The 23363-nt window shown below is 45.5% G+C and overlaps 2 protein-coding genes, 1 long non-coding RNA gene and 3 pseudogenes across 5 annotated transcripts; 1 reads left to right on the top strand and 5 right to left on the bottom strand.

The window, feature by feature from the left end:
* Nucleotides 1-7551: 7551 nt before the first annotated feature.
* Nucleotides 7552-8461, bottom strand: LOC120654686 (annotated as a pseudogene).
* A 1290-nt stretch (nt 8462-9751) lies between these two features.
* On the bottom strand, nt 9752-10857 carry LOC120654685 (annotated as a pseudogene).
* A 1208-nt stretch (nt 10858-12065) lies between these two features.
* On the bottom strand, nt 12066-14575 carry LOC120654688. Of its 2 annotated transcripts, XM_039932298.1 has the most exons (4): nt 14419-14575; nt 13947-14088; nt 13490-13552; nt 12066-13416 (listed from the first exon to the last, which is right to left on the bottom strand). In XM_039932298.1, exon 4 carries the CDS (start codon nt 12916-12918, stop codon nt 12322-12324), a length of 597 nt encoding a protein of 198 aa, XP_039788232.1. In that variant the 5' UTR covers nt 12919-13416; nt 13490-13552; nt 13947-14088; nt 14419-14575; the 3' UTR covers nt 12066-12321. The 2 variants fall into 2 exon arrangements, with proteins under 2 accessions (XP_039788232.1, XP_039788233.1); XM_039932299.1 differs by lacking the exon at nt 13490-13552.
* A 133-nt stretch (nt 14576-14708) lies between these two features.
* On the top strand, nt 14709-23062 carry LOC120654692. 2 transcript variants are annotated; one of them, XR_005667153.1, is made up of 3 exons: nt 14709-15158; nt 21908-21995; nt 22102-23062. It is a non-coding gene; the product is annotated as an uncharacterized LOC120654692 (long non-coding RNA). The 2 variants fall into 2 exon arrangements; XR_005667152.1 differs by lacking the exon at nt 14709-15158 and adding an exon at nt 17586-17939.
* Nucleotides 16216-17565, bottom strand: LOC120654687. The gene is made up of 2 exons (XM_039932297.1): nt 17197-17565; nt 16216-16705 (listed from the first exon to the last, which is right to left on the bottom strand). Exons 1-2 carry the CDS (start codon nt 17525-17527, stop codon nt 16323-16325), a joined length of 714 nt encoding a protein of 237 aa, XP_039788231.1. The 5' UTR covers nt 17528-17565; the 3' UTR covers nt 16216-16322.
* LOC120654683 lies at nt 19239-21146 on the bottom strand (annotated as a pseudogene).
* Nucleotides 23063-23363: the final 301 nt, after the last annotated feature.

Raw genomic sequence — 23363 nt, forward strand, 5'->3', positions numbered from 1 at the left:
AAAGACTGGAGGAAGAGGTTCAACGCCAAGTGGCCGTAGCAATGAGCCAGCAACAACAAGCGCAAATGGTGCCTCCAGAGCCTAGTGTCGCAGCCGATCACCTGTCTCAGCGGAAAAGCAGCTGCGCTTCCACAGACGTCGCCGTCACCGAGCCAACGGGGATCCAGGCCGCAGTTGAAGCGTCGGCCCCGCAGCGATTTCCAGTGGATGAGATCACCCACCGGACACCTTGTGACCTGCAGACTGCCGTTAAGAACTTAATGTTCACTGTTGCGTACGGTACTGCCATGCTAACCGAACCAGGCGACGTGTACCACGGGCAGCAAATTCCGCCTAGATACACAAGAGTTGGCGTGGAGCAGGTGTGCCAGGGTTGGGAGACGCTCGAGCTTGATATTCCTGGAGGCGATGGGGAGAGGACACTAGCAGAAACCATTCATGGCTACATCCTATGGGATAAGCGCTACATTGTCCTAAAGTCGGATGATCAAACACCAAGACCGGCATCTAAGCATGCCTCTCCAAGACCGGCATCTCCGCAAAACTCCCCAAGGGCAGCACTGTCTCGGCAAGGTTCACCGGCACATTCTCCATCACCATCATCTCATGCGCCGATGAACACTCAAGCGTCACCGTCGCCTCCATGGTCACCCCCTCCGCCGCCGGCAAAGAAGCAGAAACGGCCGCCGGCAAAGAAGGTAGCTGCACCGGCTAAGGAGCCTCCAAAGAAGAAGGAAAAGGAGAAGAAAACCAAGGAGGCTCCTATTAAACCCTGGGACATGAGCCTTGAAGAATGCGATCGGATAACTCAAGAAAGAGTTAAAGAGCACTTCAAGCCGAAGCCGAAGCCGGAGCCCAAGAAAGTGATAAATCCGATAGATTTGAAATTTTTTAAGGGAATGTGCGAAGCAAATAAGAGAAAATTCATTCCGAGAGACCCCCTTTCAGACTACGAACGCACAATTATCAAAACTACTGAGAAAAAGAAGAGACAATCAAAGTCGTCGTCGTCCGACATTCCACAGCTCGGAGCCCAAAAGAAACAATCAATAGAGCCTCTCGTAGTGGGACAGACGACGCAAGAACAAGACTTTGTTACATTTTTGAAAGAATCAAACCTGACGGCCGCTCAGATTGCAGGGGGAGAAGATATTCCAAAGGCCGATGTGGTCGTCAAATGGACGTTTGAGATCGGCAAAACTCTTGTACCCCCCAAAGTAGTGTCTGTGCTTCCAACGCAAATGTATAAGCTGCACCAGCACTACATGCGTGCGATGGCCGATTGCATCTTCATGCAGGGCGCAAAGATTAAAGATGACGATTTCTTACGGGGGAGGCCATTATATGGATAAACTGGGAAGAAATTTACCAACTATTCCATCAGGAGGCCCTCGACATCTCTATGGTCGGCTTGTGGGTTCTGTAAGTATTTTACTCTCCTTACGTATTGTTTTGCATGATCTCAACATACTGATCTCTTGATTTATTCGGTATCATGTAGAATGGAGATACAAACTTGCAGAAGAAAGGGATACTCTCACCTCGGCTTCATCGACCCAATTACTTGTAATTGGAGGCTTCTACGTGACAATTCCGATGAGATATTCCAAAACTTGTTCAAGTACATAAGCGTTCATCACAACAAGCAAATGATATTGTTTCCTTTCAACTTTGCGTGAGTGATTCCTTCCGTCTAACTCTTTCTATTATGTAATCGAATTATTTAAACCTTAACTACCAAGAACTGTCTCCGTATAATCTTGCAGTGAACACTGGGTCCTAATTGTCATAATTCCCGAGAAGAGCCTACTCGTGGTTATGGACTCATTGAGGAGACCTCCAGAACAATACGAAAATCTTCTTAACATGATGAAAAAGTAATTCTACCACTACTCCGTCGATGACCGATAATTTGAATCACTTTGTTACTTGACTATAATTGTTCTAATTATGCACAGGGTTTGGAAAGAATTCGCTAAAAATCATCCAGGCAAATTTGACAAGGAATTGAAGATCAAGACAGATTTTCCGGTACGCACTTGGATGATTCGTTGCACGATTCATTAGTTTTATTATATATTCATGTAAATACCTGATAATTTCTTCTCTCTTAAAGTGTATGAGGCAGAAACCAGGCAGAATCAATGGTCTGGTAGGTCCTCCAAAGGGCTGAACAGATTGGGAGGAGGAATTAAGTAAAAAACTTGTTAATATTTGAACTCGTATTTTAATTAGTCGAAATTAATTATCCCCTTTTTCCATAGGTCGGGGAGATGCGCGATAAACTCATACAGGAGGAAAAGATTATGGCGATTCAAGAACAATTCTTCAGATTTATTGTTGAGCAAGTCCTAAATCCAAAAGGCGAATTCTACTATGATGGAATATCTAATATTGACAATCACAGCAAATATGACAATATACGTGTATATATGTAATTAAGAACGAATATACCTATGTAAATATATATGTGTGTCTATGTATTAAATTTCTATTTATGAGTATCTATGTATGTATTAAATTTCCAAAAGGCGAATTCTACTATGTAATTAAGAACGAATATACCTATGCAAATATGATGGAGTATGTATGTATTATATATATAAGCACTCCAATAATATATATGTGTATATATATATTTATATAATATTGGTCCTAGACATTTTCATATGTAAAGGAATTCACATGTATAGATATGTGTATACATATATATATAAGTGAATTAATTTATATATGAAAACTATCTAGGACAAATATTATATAAGTAACTATATATATGTATATATTAGTGGAGATCATACACACTGAATTCCAATACATAAGTTTAATTGAAATGCAAAAGTATAATTGAAATAGAAAAAAAATTGAGAAAAGAAAAACATAAAAAAAGAGACCTTTTGTCCCGGTTGGTAACACCAACCGGGACAAAAGGGTGCGCTAGCCACGTGGGCGCTGGCTGCACCTTTTGTCCCGGTTGGTGTTACCAACCGGGACAAAAAGTCCTCTTTTGTCCCGGTTGCCAGACCCAGGACAAAAGGGCACCGCCTTTTGTCCCGGACTGGCGTTCCCGGTTGGGAAACCGGGACAACAGCGGTTTCCCAACCGGGACAAATCAACGTTTTTGTAGTAGTGCTATATACTTTTCATGTTTGAGTTCATTGTTCCTTTGTTCACGTGTTTCCTCGTTTTGTTCATCTTATAGCCTAATTTGTAATATTAATTTTTTGTTTTGTATACGAAATTGTTCATCTTTAAGAATATATAGCTTGTTCTTGATGTGCTTACTATTGTTCTTGATGTAGAATTTTTGTTTCTCCAACTTGGCCCCGAACATCCCTTAATTCGGCCCAGCTCGTGATGACCGGCCCGGTTCCATCCTGGTTGATTGTGTAGCTTGGAATCAGGGGCGGAGCCAGGAAGTTGATTTTTTCATTATTAGGGGGGCCAACCATACAAATTTATATAAAAATTTAATCAAAATTTAAATTTCTAATGTAAATTTGGAGACAGGGGGCAGGCCCCTATCCCCCTGTCTCCGCCCCTGCTTGGAATTCTGCATGTTCTTCTTCTTGTGTTTTGTGTCCCATCGGGCGACTACAGGCTCTTCCGTTAAAGTTGGAGACCTAAGCCTGTCCGCAGCAGAAAACAAATGCTAAAACATATAGCCTACGCCTATGGCGTTTTTTTTTGCTGTAGCGGGACACTCCATCCAGAACGGCATCGCAGCGGACGGGCTCCCGAATGCCAAATCAAGTGCGGTAGCGGTCGTCCGCTATGCGGCGACGCGGCGTGGGGGCCGCTCTGATCGTTGCTCCCCTATGGCTGGACACCACCACCGCCCGCCGCTGGACGCCGCCACCGTTGCTCTGGGCCGCCGCCGACGCCCGCCGTGCCGTACGCCGCAGGGCAGCGCTCCGGCCGCAGAGCAGTGCTGTGCCGCTGCAAAACCCGCCCCGCCACGCAGACCCACGCCGTGGAGCGAGGTCCGCCGCACAGACCCGCCGCCACCGCGAGGAGCCGCTGCAGCTCCGCATACCTCGCCCTCGCCGCGCGCCGCCGCCTGGTGAGCAGAGAGGAGAGGGAGAAGGAGCGTGGAGGGGCGGAGCTCGAGGCCGCCATGGCCATCACACGGCCATCCGAGGAAGCAGGGGAGGGCCGCGCCGCCCATGGCCGCCGAGAGGAGGAGGCGTGTGTAGGGCCCCTGCTCTACCTCGGAGGCGCGCCGCTGCCCTGGGTCCGCCGCACACTCCCGCCCCTGCCTCGCACCCGTGGTCGAAGCCGGCCGGAAGGTAGAGACGGCCACCGCTGCCGGATGTGGCCCCGCCTGAGGTCTACTGGGCCGGCACGGTGGCAGCCTGCGGGGCTGGTGGCGCGGTGACGCCCGCTCGCGAGCCGGCCGGATCTAGCGGCGGTCAGAGGGGCGTGGCCGGCTCGGTTCCTCCCCGCCGTCCCCGTGCCCCGCGGCCCTAGCTCTTCCCCCGCCGGATGGTCCAGGCCCTTGCTTGTCCCCTGCGCCGGCCGAGAGAGGTGTCAGCCGGATCCGACTGCCATGGCTCCGAGCGGCTCGAGAGGTGGGAGGTCGCCAGGGCTCTGCCGCACACGGATCCGCTCGAGACCGGCTGAGCTCCGCGCCGACGAGCTCGAGGCTGGCCGGCACGCAGAGGGAGGAGTCGAGCGGCAGCGGCGAGTCAGGGAGGAGGGAGGAGAGGGCCGCCGGCCGCCGCGCCGGCGGGGGAGCAGGGGAGAAGGGCGGGGGGGGGGGGAGAGAGTGGTGGGAGGGAGGGCGGTCGGGTGAGGTAAAATAAAAAACTGACACGTGGGTTCGGTAGTTGTTATAGAGTAAAAAATAGAGTATGAATGAGTGCAGAAAAACTGAATGTAGAGGAGAGAATATCGATTACTAGAATAAAATATTTCTTTTAGAGGATCAATTTAGAGTACGACGAGTGCGGACAGTCTGACCAGGAAGGCTGGGCGCTGGACTTGACCAGCCTGGCATTCTCTCATTCTCTCATGAACTGCATTGAGATGGAGAGGTTTCTTTGGGTCAGCATCTGTGCTCTCTTAAATTTTAGACTGTTGGATTCGCTCGCTCGTTTCAGCTTTGAGTGCCACAACAGCAGGATGCAGTTTCAGCTTTCAGAACCTGCCGGCTCTCCACATGACATTCCAGAATCCTTCGCATCTGCTGTATTTGCAATCCTAAACTCTTTTTTTTTTGACAGAAGATTTGCAATCCAAAATTAACAACTGACCTGCCCAGTCGCAACTCACAACGTAAAAAGGAGGCATCTGAAACTGGAGAACAGACGCAAGCACGAGAAGCACCAACATCATGGTACACGATGACAAAGCCAGTTGCCGTCATCAGTATTCAGTAACGCCAACATTCTTCTGACCTCGACAGATCAATCGTGTGAGATCCTCTAGCAATCTGTCACTGTCAGACCAAAGCTGACGGGCTCCTTCAACCAACTGAAAGGTTGAAAGAACAAGCGAGATCCTGCCAAATTAATCAGCCATCAGGTATCGGAGAGCAGGTTAACTGCCGCCGTACGCCGCCGGCGGCGGCCGGTTGAAGGCGGGTGGTGCGGACATTTTTGCCAAAGGCACCCTTCTTTTCCCAGCATATTCGCCGAAGCAACACCTTCGCGGGAGCGGTCGGTAAAATGGAATAACCACCGGGATGTGCCGGCCAGAATGCGCTTATATTGGTGACCGTCCGATGGGGCTTCAGACGGTTGAGATTTGGAGCTGGGTGGAGAAGTGATCCAAGCAAACGACAACCTGGAGTTCTCTGGTGCCCTCCTCCCTCCGGTTCCTCCTCCCGCGGCAGTCGCGCCGGCGCGGAGGCCATGGAGGTGGCGGCGGGGGGGGGGGGGGGGGGGCAGCATTGCCTCTCACCTGTTGTGTGCAGTCCCAGTACCCTGTGCGTCGCTCGCGCGATCCGGCATCTTGTCGCGCGCGCGCGCTGCCGTACGCCGCTTCAAGAGGCGGCGGCTGGGAGTCGCAGCGGCAGCTCGGGACCCGTGATTTCGAGTTGCAGGTAAATAGCACAACACTCTAGCCAAATTCTGTATTTGGCATTGGATTATCTCAGCAGCAAGCGGCCACTCTTTAATCTCCTTATGCTCCGATAGGATTGGCCGTTTAGCATTTTTGAATGCAGAGAAAACGGGTGGATTGCGAGATCTATACGGTCAGTGCAAAGGTTCCTCTCAAATTTGAATATTGCAACTTTTCTGTGTTTGAGTTGAGTCTCACGTTAGTGTTAGAGTAGAACAGGTTGCATTTTTTTTATATTTTTTACTCTCAGTGTAGCAGTAGCATCTGACTCATTAGTGTCACTTGTTCAGTTAGCAGTCCTCGATGAAGGCCCCTTAGAATTTAGCTACTGTTTAAAAGTATGCCTGCAGGTTTTGGACAACTCCATTTCTCCATGTATTTGAAAATTCCTTTTCTGCATTCAAAAGAATCAGTATACAGTGCAAGCATTAAATCAATATGAAAAGATTAGTTTACTCACACTTTTACAGTACAGACTCTTATCTCTATCTCAATGATCTAGAGCTGCTTCAGTATCTAATTCATCTACATACTTTGGTACATCCTGCAGGCTGAACTAGCGTCCTTATTGGTTGAATCTTTAGGTAATGACAAACTCTTATGACTTGTGAGCTCAGTTTGATTAATGTGGTAGTAGGCTGGTAGCCCATGGTCTCACTATGTTTAGCCACCCAACTATCTAATTACCTTTCTAATAAAAACTGTACACCAAACAAAACTTGCCTTAGTAATATCATTCGGCGTGGTAGAACTGTATAGTATTATTGTTAAGATGATAAAATTAAGTTCACACAGAATTTTTACAGTGTTCAACGTTTTTAACACATTTATTTCAAAAACTCAGATATCACTAGATCTCCACGAACCACGACTGGATCAGACAGAAGCAGATGAGCCTGTTCAGTGGATGTGTTGCTGAACCTGAATATCGGCAGAATGTGATCAAAGTCTCTGACTAGCAAAATTACTAATACTTCGATGAGGCTATCTGATCATACAGATAATTAGATATAGGAATATTAATCCCTACAACAAATATTGCACCAAAGGCAATCACAAATGGAACCTCCTCCAAGATTTGCCCTTGAGATAATAGAAACCCAAGGTGCTCCGGTGGAATTACATGTTGGGTAAGCATAGAGCCGCATAGCTTCGGATTACCACTGTAGCTACAATTTTTCAAATGTATCAAACAGGCCTTGAGTTGGAACAGCCGTACGTCATCCATGAATACATTGAATGCAGAAACAGCATATGGATTGTGGATCTGCTCCATGTAATTTGTTGGAGCTCAAATTAAGCACAGTAACCGCTTTCAACTCAACGATCTGTGGTGTTATTGCACCTGCAAGGTTGTTGCTGCCCAGCATCTGTGCTTTAGGAATACAGTAGGTGCACTGTATTCGTATGATTGGTCCACGTAGATAAGACAGGCATATGTGTCATGTGTACAAATGGGTTTCAGTAGTCAGTACATTAACAACATGAAGTGAACCAAAACTTTGATTTTTCATTGAGCTATTTATGTACACTTGTCCTATACAAATGAAGTACATAACGATTGATGTATCCTTTAAAAGACGGATGCCAATCGCAGGTGTCAAAAGCGGCATATCTTGAGGATATCTATGAACTGAGAATGTTCAGGAGTGTAACCCTGCTCTGGATTAATCTCCTGAACAGAAGTCCTGCTCCATCCTCAAGATCCTTGATGTTGCACTCTAACACCTGCAACTGCTCCTCCTTGCAAACAACTGAAGTTCTCTTCTGTAATGCCTTCAATACAATAGATGATCTGGGCATTGCGATTTGCTTGGCCAAGAGCTGCACTGTTGACTCCAGAAGAGAGGTAGTAATCTCTCTAGCCTCGCGCAACAGCCTCAGGATCCTGCAGTCCTCATTGTCAGAGGAAACCTTCTTTGCAGCCTTCTTGAAATGTTTCTTCGCCTTCTTAACCAAGCGGAAGTAAGACTGGATCTTGGCCTGAACTGCTGCATCATCTCCTTTTCTGAGAGACACTTGCAGATCTTGGACAATGGCCTTCAACTCGGCAAAGTTCTCTTGCATGGCATTGCAGAGATCCAACAGCTGAAGAGAGCATTCCATCTCTCCATCCAGCAATTTCCTTTGCTGGGAGGAGCAAACTTGGTTGCTAGGGAGGCAAATAACCTCCTCAATGCAACTGTAGATGTCTCCAAGCTTCCTCAGACCATCGCAGGTTGTCTCGATGGTTGTCGAGGATGAGGAGGTGCATGCCTCTAGGATTTGCAGCTGCTCCTCAACTTTGGAGGCAGGACTAGAAGGAAGACTGATTGATCTATGGTGGTAAGCCATGACTTTTGAATTTTGATGGAGGCTTTAGCTGTGTTGTAGTTTAGGAGATTAGAAGCTAGGGTAGCAGATGTTGGGTTGAAAGTGTCTGGCCTTCAGAGGAGGCCTATTTATACCGAAAAAGCGTGTGTGACAGCATCATGTTGATGGTGGGCAAATAGAGTTCTGCCATTTGAATTTCCCAGCACATGGAATCTGTTTCCTTCATATATCATGTGTTATCCAATTTTTTAGTGCAGGATTTATCGTAGCAATGAGCTATCACATTGTCATGTTCCAGCTACTGGCGGCAAGAATCAACAGGTTAGTTCACTCTACTGGTAGATCCTGACTTGATTGCGTACTTTACAGATTATTTTAGTGGATTGCCAACCAATTATTGTCGGTGACAAGCGTGTCATCGAGCTGCTTTGCAAGAGTAGATGCCTTATTAAGCGCAATTCATGCTTCTTACACGCTCAACCTCGTGTTTTGGAGCTGACTTGTTCTAGATTTGCGCAGCAAGATCCACTGCACGAGGATTCTTTGCTTGTTGCTGGGGCAACACATGGCATCTGCAGAACATGCCCATCTAATTGTAAAGCATTTCAAACATTAACTTGAATAATGAACTGCTCCTTCAAGCATCAATAATGATGAACATCTTCTGGGTATTCTTGGTAAAAAACAAAGACACGTGAACTTCCAAAACTTTGCAGCATAACAACGGGATGCAAATTCATAAATAGTGAAGTTGACAGTAGGAAATAGACCAAAAACTGTGACTTTCTTTTTAGTACTGTTAGAGCGCCCCACCTAGCCAACTCGACCATAAAACCCAGGTGTTATAGTGGGAGGGGTGGTGGCTTTTATCCATAGTCCATCATTCCCCCTACGGCGTGCGAGCCCGGCGTAGCCCGCAGCAGGTTCTAGTGCCCGGCGTAGCCCGCAGCAGGTCTCAGCACACGAGAGGCGCAGGGGAAATCGCGCAGCGGAAATGCGTGGCCGGGTGGGTTCGAACCCGGGACCTCGGCTCTGGTACTATGTTAGAGCGCCCCACCTAGCCAACCCGACCATAAAACCCAGGTGTTATAGTGGGAGGGGTGGGGGCTTTTATCCTCAGTCCAACATTCCCCCTACTGCGTGCGAGCCGGGCGAGCCGCGGGGCTGTGCCACCTGTCCGGTCTCAGCACTTCGGTCTCAGCAAACGCAGCCAGGGAAATCGCGCAGCGGAAATGCGTGGCCGGGAGGGATCGAACCCAGGACCTCGGCTCTGGTACCAAGTTAGAGCGCCCCACCTAACCAACCTGACCATAAAACCCAGGTGTTAGAGTGGGGGAGAGGGGGGGCTTTATCACTGGACCAACAAGTACAGTTGCTCATTTACTGGTACACTACAAAATTGTATGATGATCGGCAGATCCTTTAAAAGGCGGATGCTAATCACATTGGATCGGGGTTCGTGCATAATCTATCTACAAACTGAGAGTGTTGAGGACTAGAACTCTGCTCTGGATCAATTTCCTGAACAAAGTCTCAATTCCAATCTCAAGATCAACAATGACCGACTCCATCGCCTGCAATTGCTCCTCGCCTCCTCCTCGCATGTTAGTCTTCTTTTGTGGGTAGTCCTGGAGAGAAGGGACCATTTGCTAGAGCATGGCATTGCAATTTGGTTCAACAAGAGATGCGGCAAGGATTCAAGCATGGAGATTCCAATCTCTCTAGCTTCAGCCAACTGCTTGATCACCCTGCAGCTTTCCTGGTCAACTGCAATAGGCTTCTTGCTGATCTTCTTCAACTGTTTTTGCACCTTCTTAGCCAAGCAGATGTAGGACTGGATCTTGGATTCAAGAGCAGACTCATCTCTTCTCTTGATGACCAACTGCATCTCCTGGATGCTTGTCTTGAGCTCAGAAAAGTTCTCTTGCATGGCGTTGAAGAGGCCAAGAAAGATCAGGGACTTCTCAAGCTCTTGCTCCACTGCTTTCCTCTGTTGTGGCTGGCAAAGGCTAACCTGTCCACTTGGTGAGCACATCATCTCCTCGATGCTGTTGTACAACCCTCCAAGCCTCCTGATACCATCGACCACTTTTTCAGTGGTAGCAGAAGCAATGGTTTCCTTGAGGCTCTGCAACTGTTCTTCGATGTTGATTTCTGCAGAATGAAGGCTAGAAGGCAAACTTGTGGATCTAAGAATGGAAGCCATGGCTTAAACTAGAGCTGCGGTATTTTTTCTTGTTTCTTTGGAAATGGCTGTGAGAAGCTGAGCTGCAATGGTATCAACTAGGCTACGATTTGCCAGTATATATAACCAAGGAAGCTGAAGCAGTAGCACTGCAACCCGGCCGACAAAAAGAATATTGCCACTGATGAAGTGTGCTGTGCTGTTGCGACATAGCCACAGATGTCCACGGCAGGTTGATGCTTTCTGTATGTTCACCCAAAGCAAGAGGAATCTCTGAAGCTGTCATAGTTCCATCTCCCAATTATCAGCAGCGATTTGTCTGGATGAGTCTGTTCTTCATGTTGAGATCTGGATCTAGAAATCGGTGAGCGTGGCAACCTGTGGCGTTTTGTGGTGTCTGGTTGTTTCTCATGTTGGCAACAGGAATCAACTAGGCAGCTTGGCACGTTAGCAATTGGCTGCAGCTTGGCATACATGCTAGTAGCTTTTGGAGAGCAGGATCCACTCTGCAAGCATCTTTTGCTTGTTGTTCAGCAGACATATATAGTGTGATTATGAAAAGAGAGAAACTTGATACTATTATACTTAATATATTGTTACCCTGCAACAAATACAATTTTTTTTCTGATAATATATGTATGAATTTGGAACTGTATTGCAGACATAAGTGTGTTGTCTATTGTACTCAAGCAATTGCATGAATAAGAAATTATGTGTACAAGAGGAAATGTGAACCTTTGTTTTTGTTTCTCGTTTGACAAACTTTTTGTACATTGCCCTCATAAAAATAGTTTCCACTATCAGCAAACACTTGCTTCATCTCTGCAGGATCCAAAGCTCCATGGCATCTCGGTCATGTTCCACCTGCCTGCTGCTCTTGCAACATTTGGAATCTGAGCTTTGCAATCTCAAGATGACTCATGTGCCGTCCAATTAATGCTGTGTTAGGTTTAACTGAATCACATTACCATGCTACACGTATTGGCAGCAAGAGCTGCCTGCTGGTGAACATTTGACTTCAGCATTCATGATTCTTCATGCCACATTGTCCTGCCAGCTGGTGCTTCCAGCATTTAGAATCTGAAGTTTGCAATTTCAAGATGAACCACATGCTGCCCAAGTTTCTTAACCGTCGGAACCAACCAAACCAGATCACCATGTTCCAAGTATTGGCAGCAAGAATCAGAATATCAGCTTACTCTAGGGCCAAAAAATTATAAATTGAGCTGGCATGCTATCTGTTAACCGGTGCAAGATGCACATCACAAGGATCTTGTACCTATTGTTGAGCCACATCACATGTGACTATTAACCGTGTCCATCTCAGCAAACAACTAGTCATTTCTTTTATAATCGGAAAATGAAAAGTTAAATGTTTTTATTCAACACCAAATTTTATCTGAAGCTCCCAGTTTCAGGTTATAGTTTAGCAATTTAGCTGTCTTCCGTATCAAATTTGGACAAGAAAATTCAAAGTTCAGACAATTTGGACAACATGAAATAGATCAAAACTTTGCTCTTTCATTCAGTATCTTTCTGTACATTTGTCCCATATATACATCAAAATTGTTTTGATGATCAGCCAGTCCTCTAAAAGGCGGATGCTAATCGCAGGGAACCTGAGTTGGTGTATGATCTTTCTACAGACTAAGAGTGTTGAGAAGCGAGACCCTGCATTGGATCAGTCTCCTGAAGACAATCTGGAGTTCGCTCTCAAGATCAACAATCTCCAACTCCAAGACCTGCAACTGCTCCTCCTAGCATGCAACTCTCTTCTTCTGGAATGCCTTGGACACAAGAGACCACTTGCTTGCACTCGGGATCAGGATCTCCTTTGATAGGAGGTACAATGTCGATTCCAGCATCGATAGAGCAATCTCTCTTGCTTCAGACAATAGCTTGACCACTCTGCAGCTATCAGTGTCAAGAACAACCTTGATGTTGATCTTCTTGAGCTGCTTGTATGCCTTCTTGACCAAACGGGCATAAGACTGAGCCTTGGCCTGAACAGCCACATCGTCTCCTCTCTTGAGACCCAATTGCATCTGTTGGAGGCTTGTCCTGAGCTCTGCGAAGCTCTCTTGCATGGCATTGCAGAGGTCAAGCAAGATGAGAGAGCGCTCAAGCTCCTCCTCCACTGCCTTCCTCTGTTGACGCTGGCTGCTGGGAAAGCATACGAGCTCATCGATGCAGCTGTAGATGTTCCCGAGCTTGGACAGACCATCAACTATGGTCTCGATGGTGGCAGAGGGAGAAGAGACAGCTGCCTTCAGGCTCTGGATGTGTTCCTCGACATTGGTTCCGTTGGAGCGAGGGCTTGAGGGAACACTTGCGGATCTCAGGTGGAAGGCCATGTTTGGAATGGAAGGGAAAGTTATGAAGCCTGTTTTCTCTGGAGGACGGAAGAGAAGTGAAGTTTCTGCAATGGTGTCTTCCCAGCTCTGGCTTTCCTCTTTATATAGGGAAAGACGTTGAAGCAACTGCACAGCCCAACCAGCAGACAGCACGAATCATTCTCATGTGCGATCCTGATGACCTGCAACAGAATCCACTCAACCCAAGAGGCATCGTTGGATGAGCTTGATTAGGAGGCTGTCATGTCTGCATTGTGGGTGGCAAACTGAACTGCACGGGTGAAGGACCATGAGTTTAGTATCAGATTCAGATCATGGTGAATGAACAAACAGCTGGAAGAACAAAGAGCATGTTGACTTTGCCTCATCTCCAGGCTCCGAAGACATGTTTAACCAGCTGGTCACAGCATTACACAATGGATCAGTGATAGTCCTTGTACAGTTGTCTGCATGTTTCTTTTCTTCATTGCCTGCTCGTTCCATCATCCCCACGTGTTTCTGCAATTTCCTAGCACATTAGGTGCAACTCTCAAATAAAGATATTATTATCACGCTGTCAAGTTGCAAGTACCAATAGCAAATAATCCATCCAAAGTGTAGAATATGTGCACGCTTGGCCACAGATATCCCTCTCCTAAACATTGTGGGAAGAAACAAATGAGTTTTTAGAGGGAAGCAAAACAATAGAAAAGAGGAGAACTTGATGCTTGTGTTGTATGATTGTATCAGCACAATTCACTATTTTGTTCACTGTGGTTTTTTTGGGTTAAGTGACAAAGTAAATATTTCCTGAAGTTACATTTCAGTTTCTAATGAATCATCTATTTATGCAGAATATTTCTCTGCTATGTGAATTTATCTCCAGCCCAAACATTTTTTAAACAAGCATAAAACAAATGTCAAGTTTCTAGCACTCTTCAAATAATTTTGCACCAGAAATCTAGTACGGTAGAATCATAGGCAATATGTCAAGCGCACTGTCTACAGAATGTGGAACTAATGATGCTACGCCTACAAGTTCAACTTACTTCAATCTTTCTTCGAGCACTGATCTGTTTCTTGTGCTGTGAAATTTGAAGCAGATCCACCGGAAGGGAACTCGGACCGCAGATTTCATCGAGATGTCGACGCTTCCGCTTCCGGAGACATGGATGCCACGGACGTTTCGCTCTGAATTGAAGAATAAGTTCAAATGCAACCTAAATTTGTTTTTTTTTTAACTTCCAGAGGAGGACGAATTTGACCCTGAAATTTTATATATAGATGAAGTAGGTTGAGATGCACATTCAAGATTTTTTTCAGAATTTTTTGAGACTTTTTTTAGTTGGATTGTACGGTGATTGCACCATAAGCTTGATTGCACAGGATATGTCTCCAGTGAGAGACTGAATGACTGATTACGCAAGTGAGAGGATTTAACACTGAAACAAATCGACCATCACGGCATCACTGAAACAAATCGACCGCATCCATGGTAGGAGGCGGAGAGCGGAGGCTCACCAGTTCGTCTGCTCATCTCCTAGCTGCGGATGCGAAACGAGCTGCCGTGGCGACTTTGAGGGCGGCCGGCCCCGGCCGTCCCGCGGAGCCTCCGCCGCGGTCGTCCTCCCATCCCCCTTGCCTCTTCCCAGGTTCCGGCTAATTTTACACGTGACCCCCTAAATATTTACACAGAACACCCTAACTTGGATTGCGAGTATTAATCGTGATCCAAAACTTTACACAAAACCCTCCAAATTGGATCCGCGTTTTTACATAAAACCCCCTGATATTTTGGCATAAACCCTCTTTTTTCTGATTAGTCCTCATTTGTTTCTGCTCTCCCCCGTGGCATGCGTTCCCGTCCGCCGCCGTCCGCCGGACGCTGCCGCCGCCACATGAGGCCACAGTTCCGGTCATGGGGTGTGCCCCAAGATAGCACCTGGCCCTCCTTGTGGGCTTCCTAATCCTTTTCCCCAGCCCACTCATCCATCAACCCCTTCTCACATCGGTAGGTAGCCAATTTCTCCATCGGTAGGGGCGCTCGATGGAGAGCAAGGGCAAAATGTTCCTGCGCTACGGGCCGTGCGGCGGGATCACTGCCAGAACAGCGACCTGCTGCCGCGCCGTGGACACCCCGCTGCTGCACCGCATGTCCGCACCCAACCCTGCATCCTCGATCGGGACATCGGGAGTGGCCCCGAGTCACCGCCGCGCCCTCCCCCTCCGGCCGCCGGCTAACTGCTCCGTGAGTTGAGGAGGTAAAGGCTAGACGTTTTGATTGATTTGATGCAACTGAAGACAATTGGATTAGGGTGCATTCTGCATATTTTGTTCGCATCTGCTTGCCATGTGAGATGATGCAGTTGCAGTCTATGGATGTCTGTGCTATTGCAAAGTATTCAGTAAACTGGAAAATCAGTAGCACTGCATAATAACATGCTTGGCAATGCATTCAACAAATATTGTTGATTAAAGGAATTTAGAGGTGGAAAATGCAATGATGTCCATCCAGCCATGGCTTGCCTCTCTATTTAACAGAACTAGACGAAGGAAGGAATGGCATCGTAACCATGTAGACAGCAAGAATCTATTCGACGATGAGGTGCTGTGCTGCAGTGACAAAGAGACAGAACTGCTTGTCCCGCTTTAGAAGCACCGCGGACTATAGTTGAGCATCAGCGTGGGATGTTTCAATAGTTGGTGGCAAATTCATTTGCATGAGTGCCTAGTTTAATGATAGATTAATATTGTGAGAAGAGCTGCCTGCTGTTGAACATTTTGACTTTAGCACTCATGATTCTTCATGCCACATTGTCCTGCCTGTTGGTGCTTCCAGCATTTAGAATCTGAAGTTTGCAATTTCAAGATGAACCACATGCTGCCCAAGTTTCTTAACCGGTGGCAACATCCTAACCACATCATCATGTTCCAAGTATTGGCAGCAAGAATCAGAATATATAGTGGCTTACTCTGGAGCAAATAAATTATCAATTGCGAGCTCATATCTCGTGGCTAGAGCTGGCATGCCATCAGTTAGGCATAGCAAGATCCACTTCACAAGGGTCTTGTGGCTGTTGTTGAGCCACATTGCATGTGAATGTTACCAGTGTCCATCTCATCAAACAACTAGTACTAATTTATTTTATAATACCAAGAATAAAGAATTAAAGGGACTTTTTCTTCGAATCTGAAGCTCCCAATTTCAGGTTAGAGTTTAGCTGCCTTCCGTGTCAAGTTTGGACAAGAAAATTAAAAGATCAGACAATTTTGACAAAATGAAATGTATCAAAACTTTGCTCTTTCATTGAGTATTTTTTCTGTACACTTAGTCTCATATATACATCAAAATTGTTTTGTTGATCAGCCAATCCTCTAAAAGGTGGATGCTAATCGCAGGGAATCTGAGTTGGTGTATGATCATTCTACAGGGTAAGAGAGTTGAGAAGCGAGACTCTGCATTGGAACAATCTCCTGAAGACAATCTGGAGTTCGCTCTCAAGATCAACAATACCCAACTCCAAAACCTGCAATTGCTCCTCCTCGCACGCGACTCTCTTCTTCTGGAATGCCTTAGACACAAGAGACCACTTGCTAGCACTCGGCATCTGGATCTCCTTTGATAGGAGGTACAATGTCGATTCCAGCATCGATATAGCAATCTCTCTTGCTTCAGACAATAGCTTGACCACTCTGCAGCTATCAGTGTCAAGAACAACCTTGATGTTGATCTTCTTGAGCTGCTTGTGCACCTTCTTGACCAAACGGGCATAAAACTGAGCCTTGGCCTGAACAGTCACATCGTCTCCTTCATAGTCACAGGATTCGGGGTCGATGCCTCGTCCCACAACCCGGGAACGCCGTTCCGATTCGAGGGTCGGGGTCGAAGAGGGTCAGTGTCCCATTCAAGGTTGGATCGCGTCCCGGTTTGAGAGGGGTCACAGCCCCATTACTAGCAGATTTAATTGGGATAAGAAGGTTAAGGACAGTGGATTGGTGTGGTTTTTGTTAGATAATGAGCCGAGTACGTGTACTATGGTCTAAATGTACTCTTTTTATACATTTCTTATATGCTTGTGCAGATTAGTTTCTTCATTAGCAGTACATATATATAGTTTTTGTCTTTTTAAAGACGCATCGACCCGAAGATATCGACCCGGATGAATCAGGGTCGCGTTCCACATAATAATTTATCGTTCCATAGAGGTATACCCTCTTCGTACCACAATTTTATAAAGTGACGACCCTCGACCCCGTTCCTCGACCCGGTCGACCCAGGAACTTTGTGACTATGGTTTCCTCTCTTGAGACCCAGTTGCATCTCTTGGACGCTTGTCCCGAGCTCTGCGGAGCTTTCTTGCACGGCACTGCAGAGGTCAAGCAAGACGAGAGATCGCTCAAGCTCCTCCTCCACTGCCTTCCTCTGTTGACGCTGGCTGCTGGGAAAGCATATGAGCTCATCGATGCAGCTGTAGATGTTCCCGAGCTTGGATAGACCATCAACTATGGTTTCAATGGTGGCAGAGGGAGAAGAGACAGCTGCCTTCAGGGTCTGGATGTGTTCCTCGACATTGGTTCCGTTGGAGCGAGGGCTTGAGGGCACACTGGCGGATCTCAGGTGGCAGGCCATTGTTTGAATGGAAGAGGAAGTTATGAAGCCTGTTTTCACTGAAGATGGAAGAGACGTTCAATGGTGTCTTCCCAGCTCTGGCTTCCATCTTTATATAGGCAAAGAGGTTGAAGCAACCTCTCAGGCGAACCAGCAGACAGCAAGAATCATTCGCATGTGTGATCATGGTGCCCTGCAACAGAAGCCACTAGACCCCAAAAGGCATCGCTGGTTGAGCTTGAGTAGGAGGCTGTCATGTCTGCATTATGGCTGGCAACGGACCTGCATGGGTGAATGGCTATTGAGTTTAGTAGCAGATTCTGATCATTATCAATTAATTAACATGCAAGTTGCCAGTCGAAGCACAAACAGCTTGTTGACCTCCAGGCTCCCAAGACACGTTTAACCAGCTGATCTGAGCATTACACGACAGGTCAGTTGTACCCCTTGTCCTCATGTTCTGTTCTTTGTTTCCTGCTTGTTGGATCATGCCCATTTCTTTCTGCAATTTCCTAGCGCATTAGGTGCTCCTCATTAATTAGTTTATTGTCACGCTGTCATGTTTCATTCGCTAATAGCAAACAATCCATTCGTGTGTATAATATGTGCACACTTTGCACCAGATATCCATCTCTCCTAAGCATCATGAGAAAAAAAATACATATGATTTTTCTTTTAAGAGAAACAGCAGGAAAGGAGAAGAGAATATAATTAGTTACTTGTGTTGTATCTGCACCATTACTATTTTGTCCACAGTTGTTTTCTGGGTTGAAGAGATACAGGTAAATATTTCCTTACATTTTTTTTCTGAGGAATCATCTTCAAAGATTATTTCGCTACTATATGAACCTTTATCTTCAGCCCAAACACTTGTTTAAACAAGTATTCCAGCCTGAGCAAGTGTTTTGAGTTCATTGAATGATGAAACTATAGGTACACATAAATCTAATAGGCGCTGTCTCTTATTTTCTTGACAAATTTAGACTTCTTCGATTCTCAGCTTACATGGTTGCATTCTTTTGCATTTGCACCAAATGGCTTATTCCTCACCTCCTCAGTCCTGAGACCTGACCAGAAATCCCCTCCAGTTACTTATTTTTTGTAGTAGACATGAAAAAGATAATTAAATATGCTTCACACCTATAGAAAGCTAGTCCATAATCGACATGCAACTCAATATTGTGGAACCTGAGTAGGAGACAATTAGAACTAAAATCATCAATTCTTCACAATCTCAATTCTCACATGTAAACTGGGACTAACCAAAATACCTTGACAACACTGTTTGATCATATAGCACTCCTATACCAAAGAAAGCTCCAAAAGCAATCACAAAGGTGACCCTTTTGACCATTTGTTCTGTGGAGGTAACAGAGACTGGAGGTGCTTCAGCCAAGCCACAGAGTTTGAAAATCATAATCCCACACAACTTCGGGTTCCCATCAAAGCTAGAACTTGGAAATGTACTAAGCTGGCCTCCATTTGTAATAGGCCCTTCCAGGTCATTATGAGAAACATTGAATTCAGAGAGGAAGTGCAGGTTGTTCAGCGCTGATGGGATTGCACCTGTGAGATGGTTGCTAGACAAGTCTAAAGCTTCCAGATTTGTGAGCTTGCTGAGTTGCTGTGGAATCTCTCCTGACAAACCATTGAAGCTCAAATTGAGCTTCTCAAGCGATTTCAACTGAACAATCTCCTGGGGAATCACACCGGTTAAGTTATTATGACCAAGATCCAGTGTTTTCTTGAAAGTAGTGGCTATCCGGTATTGAAATGAGTGAGCTAAATAAAGAGGTAGCTCAAACACCCTTGGATCCAAATGGCTTGCAGTCTTTTGTGTTATTAGCATTGGCATTTCCATTAAGGCTGTTGGTAACTCCCCTGTAAGGTTATTAGATGCTAGGTCGAGAAGGAAAAGTGAAGTTAAGTTTTTGATCCAGGCTGGTATTGGTCCACTGAGCCGATTCCTGTTAAAAAATAACATCTCCAGATTTTTGAGCTTTGACAGCCAGAGAGGTATTTTACCGGACAATGAGCAGTCAGTTATGTAAAGAACTCGAAGATTCTGAAAACCATCAATTGTTTCATCTTCTGGCATGGCCTCACCCTTGTAGCTGGATCCAATAAGTAGGGATGTGAGATTTCTACAGTTCTTGAGGATCTGAAGTGTATTTGTGATATTTGTAAAATTGTTGGCACCAAGTGACAGGAAAACAAGAGCTTTCAAATTTCTTATTCTTGGTGACAGTTGCCCATGCAAGTTGTTGCTAGATAGCCGCAATGCTATCAGGTTGCTGCATGAGTAGATGCTTTCTGGAATTGTGCCAGTGAAATTGTTGTACAGAAGATCTAATGCTTTTAGATTGAGCTGGTTGAAGAAGTTGACTTTGTGAAGCTCTCCGCTGAAATTGTTACCCTTGAGGTCAATTGTTATGATATTTGTGCAATTGCTCAGAGCTGACGGCAGCTCCCCAAACATGTTGTTGTTGTTCAAATGGAGCCCCTCCAGTCTCTTGAGCTGGCCTATAGATTCCGGAATCTTGCCATTTAGCCTATTGCCTCCAAGGTCCAAGGTTAACCAGATTTCTGAGCTTCATTATTTGTGCACCATCAAGTAATCCCTGCAAACCGTTGTTTGGGAAAGAGAGGTACTCTAACGATGTAGCGTTGAAGAGCTCATCTGGGAGAAGCCCACTGAGGTGGTTGTGCCCAGCCTTGAGCACTCTAAGTGCAGAGCATTTACCCATACCAGCAGGGATGCTGCCACTGAATTGGTTGAATGAAAGGTCAAGCACTGCAACAGATGTTGAACTGATGCAGAAAGAAGATGGTATCCATCCTTGGAAACTATTGTTGCTCGCATTGATGGCAATCAATTTTATTGTTTTCTCCCGCATTGTAGATGGAAATTCTCCTGTAAACAAGCTGCTTGAGATGTTGAGTGCTTGCAATGGCTGCTCAGTGATTGACAGATGAGACTCTTGCAGGGTCCCGCTGAGGCGGTTGAAGCTCAAATCAAGTACCGTGATGCTGCCAGATGAGATTAGTTCTGGTGGCAGGTTACCCGAGAGCGAGTTGTATGAGAGGTTGAGGCGCAACAAGCTGGTCAGCTTGCCAAGGGACGGTGAGATGCTTCCTTCTAGGCTTCTATAGGCTAGAGACACCTCCATAACTGCTCCACGTCCATTGCAAGTGATGCCTTCCCACTTGCAGCAGTCTGTGCTGTTCCACCAGGACATGGCAACACCACCATCATGAGATAGCCCAGCAATAAACTGTATCAGGGAGCTCTTCTCCTTCTCATTGCATGAAGTTGCAGGAGAAGACATGGTGAGTAGCAGCAGAAGGGGAAGACCAAAGAAAGGCATGGCCAGCCTACTAACCTTGCTTTTGCATGAAAAATGAGGCGCTCTTCTTATGTTTTTTCTTTTCATGAATTCTGGTCTAAGTAGGAATTGTATTTGTAAAGACCCTGTTCGGGAAGGTGGCTGAATTTATGTAGGGAAAGAATGGTAAGGAGCAAGTAGGGAAACGTGAAATATGAGAAGTCGACCAATCTCAGCACTTAAAGTATACTGCAAGTCATATATACTAATTTTTTAGCGTGGAAAACTGGAGCTTAAACTGGCCACATGATAAAGACCACTGTCAGATCAGTAGTAATTGATCTAGGACGGCACAGGGTGCTCATTGCTTAACTGTCACATCACTGCTTTTTTTAGCTGTTCACATCACTGATTGTGAGATGAGCTGGCTGGGGAGATGCATGCTTTGTTGTTGACACCAAACAATGTGGTTTGCTTACCACAGCACTGTTGAGCTAATAGAAATACTGCTAACTACTATCCTGGAGTTTCACACTGACAATTCACTCGAGCTGCCTCTTTGTGTTTTGTTCATTAATCTAATCTTCTAATCTACTAAAAGTTCAATCGTTTATATGGAGCTTGTTAGGTTGGTAGTCACCCTAGGAAAAAAAATAAAATGATATTAGAATCATGTTGAAATTGCCTTTTTTTTCTTTCATGTATTTATATAGGAAAAATAAAACTATATTATAATAACTTGCTGGTGTATGTCTGTTGGACTGGAAAAAGGGGGCATTCTGTTTCTGATTAAACAAGCTTATTTTCATGTGTCTTCACAATGATGTTGCTTAATTCTTATTTGCATTATGCAGTGGTTTCATTTTAATCAATCGCTTTGATAAATGGTAGTTTTTTTTCCACTGGATGTCTGAATGCTTGCTGCACAGAAAGTCTGCACCTACTAAAGTTTATTTGAAATGTTGTCACTGATCAATATTCACTGTCAATTGATTTTATTAATATGGATTGCTACTAGGGGTGTGATTATAGCTCTATAATGATAGACTCATGCCACGTCGAAATACCTTTCCAGGTGAAGCCCTTTACTTTCCAGGCGATGGCCACTGTAATTGGTGAACTTGGATAAGGTGTCGAACTGGCAATGTTATCTTCTTGACCTGGTAAGCTGATTTCCTGCCACTGTATTGATCTCACTTGTAGGGTTACAACTGGTGAGTAGTCAGGTTGATCGCATGACTAAATCTGCATTTTTCTGGTCTGTTTCAGTGTGTTGCAAACCATCAAAGTATCATGCCAAAAGAAACTTGCCACATTAGAGGCCTCAATGCTTCTATTGAGTTGCATGCACATACCAGTTCAACCCAAAAGCTTAAGTTGACGGGGAGAGGTGGGCAATTCACTTATATTCCAACAGCTTCTGCTCTGTGCTTGCTGTAGTGTGGACAGTTCACAATCTGTTCCACGTCTCCAAGAGATATGATGCCTCCAATCGACCACCGCCAATTGACTGCTGGACCAAATTTTGTCACCAACATTGCTTACCTTCTGGCTCACTTAACCAGGTGATGTTTGCACTTTGCACATGGGGTGATCAAAGTAGCTGACTTGTGAGACTATGACAAGTCACATTTGACATTTGTGTAAAGCTTGATAGGCGCCCTCTGTTCTACATATCTTTCTACCAGGGTCAGTCTACCAGACATTTGCCATGATCCAAGAGTGACGAAACAAAATCTATGTATGACTCCAGAGATACGCGAAGATTTTCAGATGAGAATTTACATGGAAGGGTGACCTCCATTCCTCACTATCTGGGTTCGCCACTTTTTGTGAACGTGCAAATGTGATCGCACGGCAAGATCATACTGCAACTCATTGACAAATGCACAGCGTAGACAATGTTGTGGAAGGCGTAGAATTTTGAGCAACAATTGTGCTATGCAGATATGCATTGCTAGTAAGCCGGATGATTATACAAAGTGTCACTTGTGACGACGTCGTCTTCGGCCTGATGCGTTTGCTTGTTTCTCCTTTTTCATCTTGACTCTTGACTTCTTGAGCGTGGATGATGTTTTTGCAGGGTCTGCAATCTTTTTCTCCCTACTGGCTTTTTATTGGCGTCATCATTCAGCGACATGTATATACTTTTTCTTTTGAACGAACTCGACATGTGTAGAAGATTTGGGGCAAATTTACTCAGGAGGATTTTTCCTCTCCTGGTGCCGTCTTTACTTATGTTCCCATTCATTTACATTTTAACCCTGGATGTATATCTATAATAAGTATGCACACTAACACTCACCCCTCAAGATGGGCCGTATATATTTATCATGCCCATCTTGTCACATGAAGACACATACCTTTTAACACTCAACCCTTTTGTTAGACAGTCAGCAATTTGTCCCTCAAAAGTTACAAACCCTAGACTTAAATTTCATTATCAATCCTTTCTCTAATAAAGAAGCGGTCGATCTCCACAATGCTTGGTCCAATCATGTTGAACTGGGTTGTCGGCAATGTTATGGCTG

The sequence above is a fragment of the Panicum virgatum genome, chromosome 1N, assembly GCF_016808335.1.
Source record: "Panicum virgatum strain AP13 chromosome 1N, P.virgatum_v5, whole genome shotgun sequence".
Classification (NCBI taxonomy): domain Eukaryota; kingdom Viridiplantae; phylum Streptophyta; class Magnoliopsida; order Poales; family Poaceae; genus Panicum; species Panicum virgatum.

Excerpts from the sequence above, each read along its gene's own strand:
- LOC120654687 (XM_039932297.1), bottom strand. The coding sequence starts at position 17,527 with ATGGCCTGCCACCTGAGATCCGCCAGTGTGCCCTCAAGCCCTCGCTCC. Across the intron at positions 16,706-17,196 it reads GCAACTGGGTCTCAAGAGAG|GAGACGATGTGACTGTTCAG; the intron begins GAAACCATAGTC and ends GTGACTATGAAG.
- LOC120654688 (XM_039932299.1), bottom strand. The coding sequence starts at position 12,918 with ATGGCCTTCCACCTGAGATCCGCAAGTGTTCCCTCAAGCCCTCGCTCC.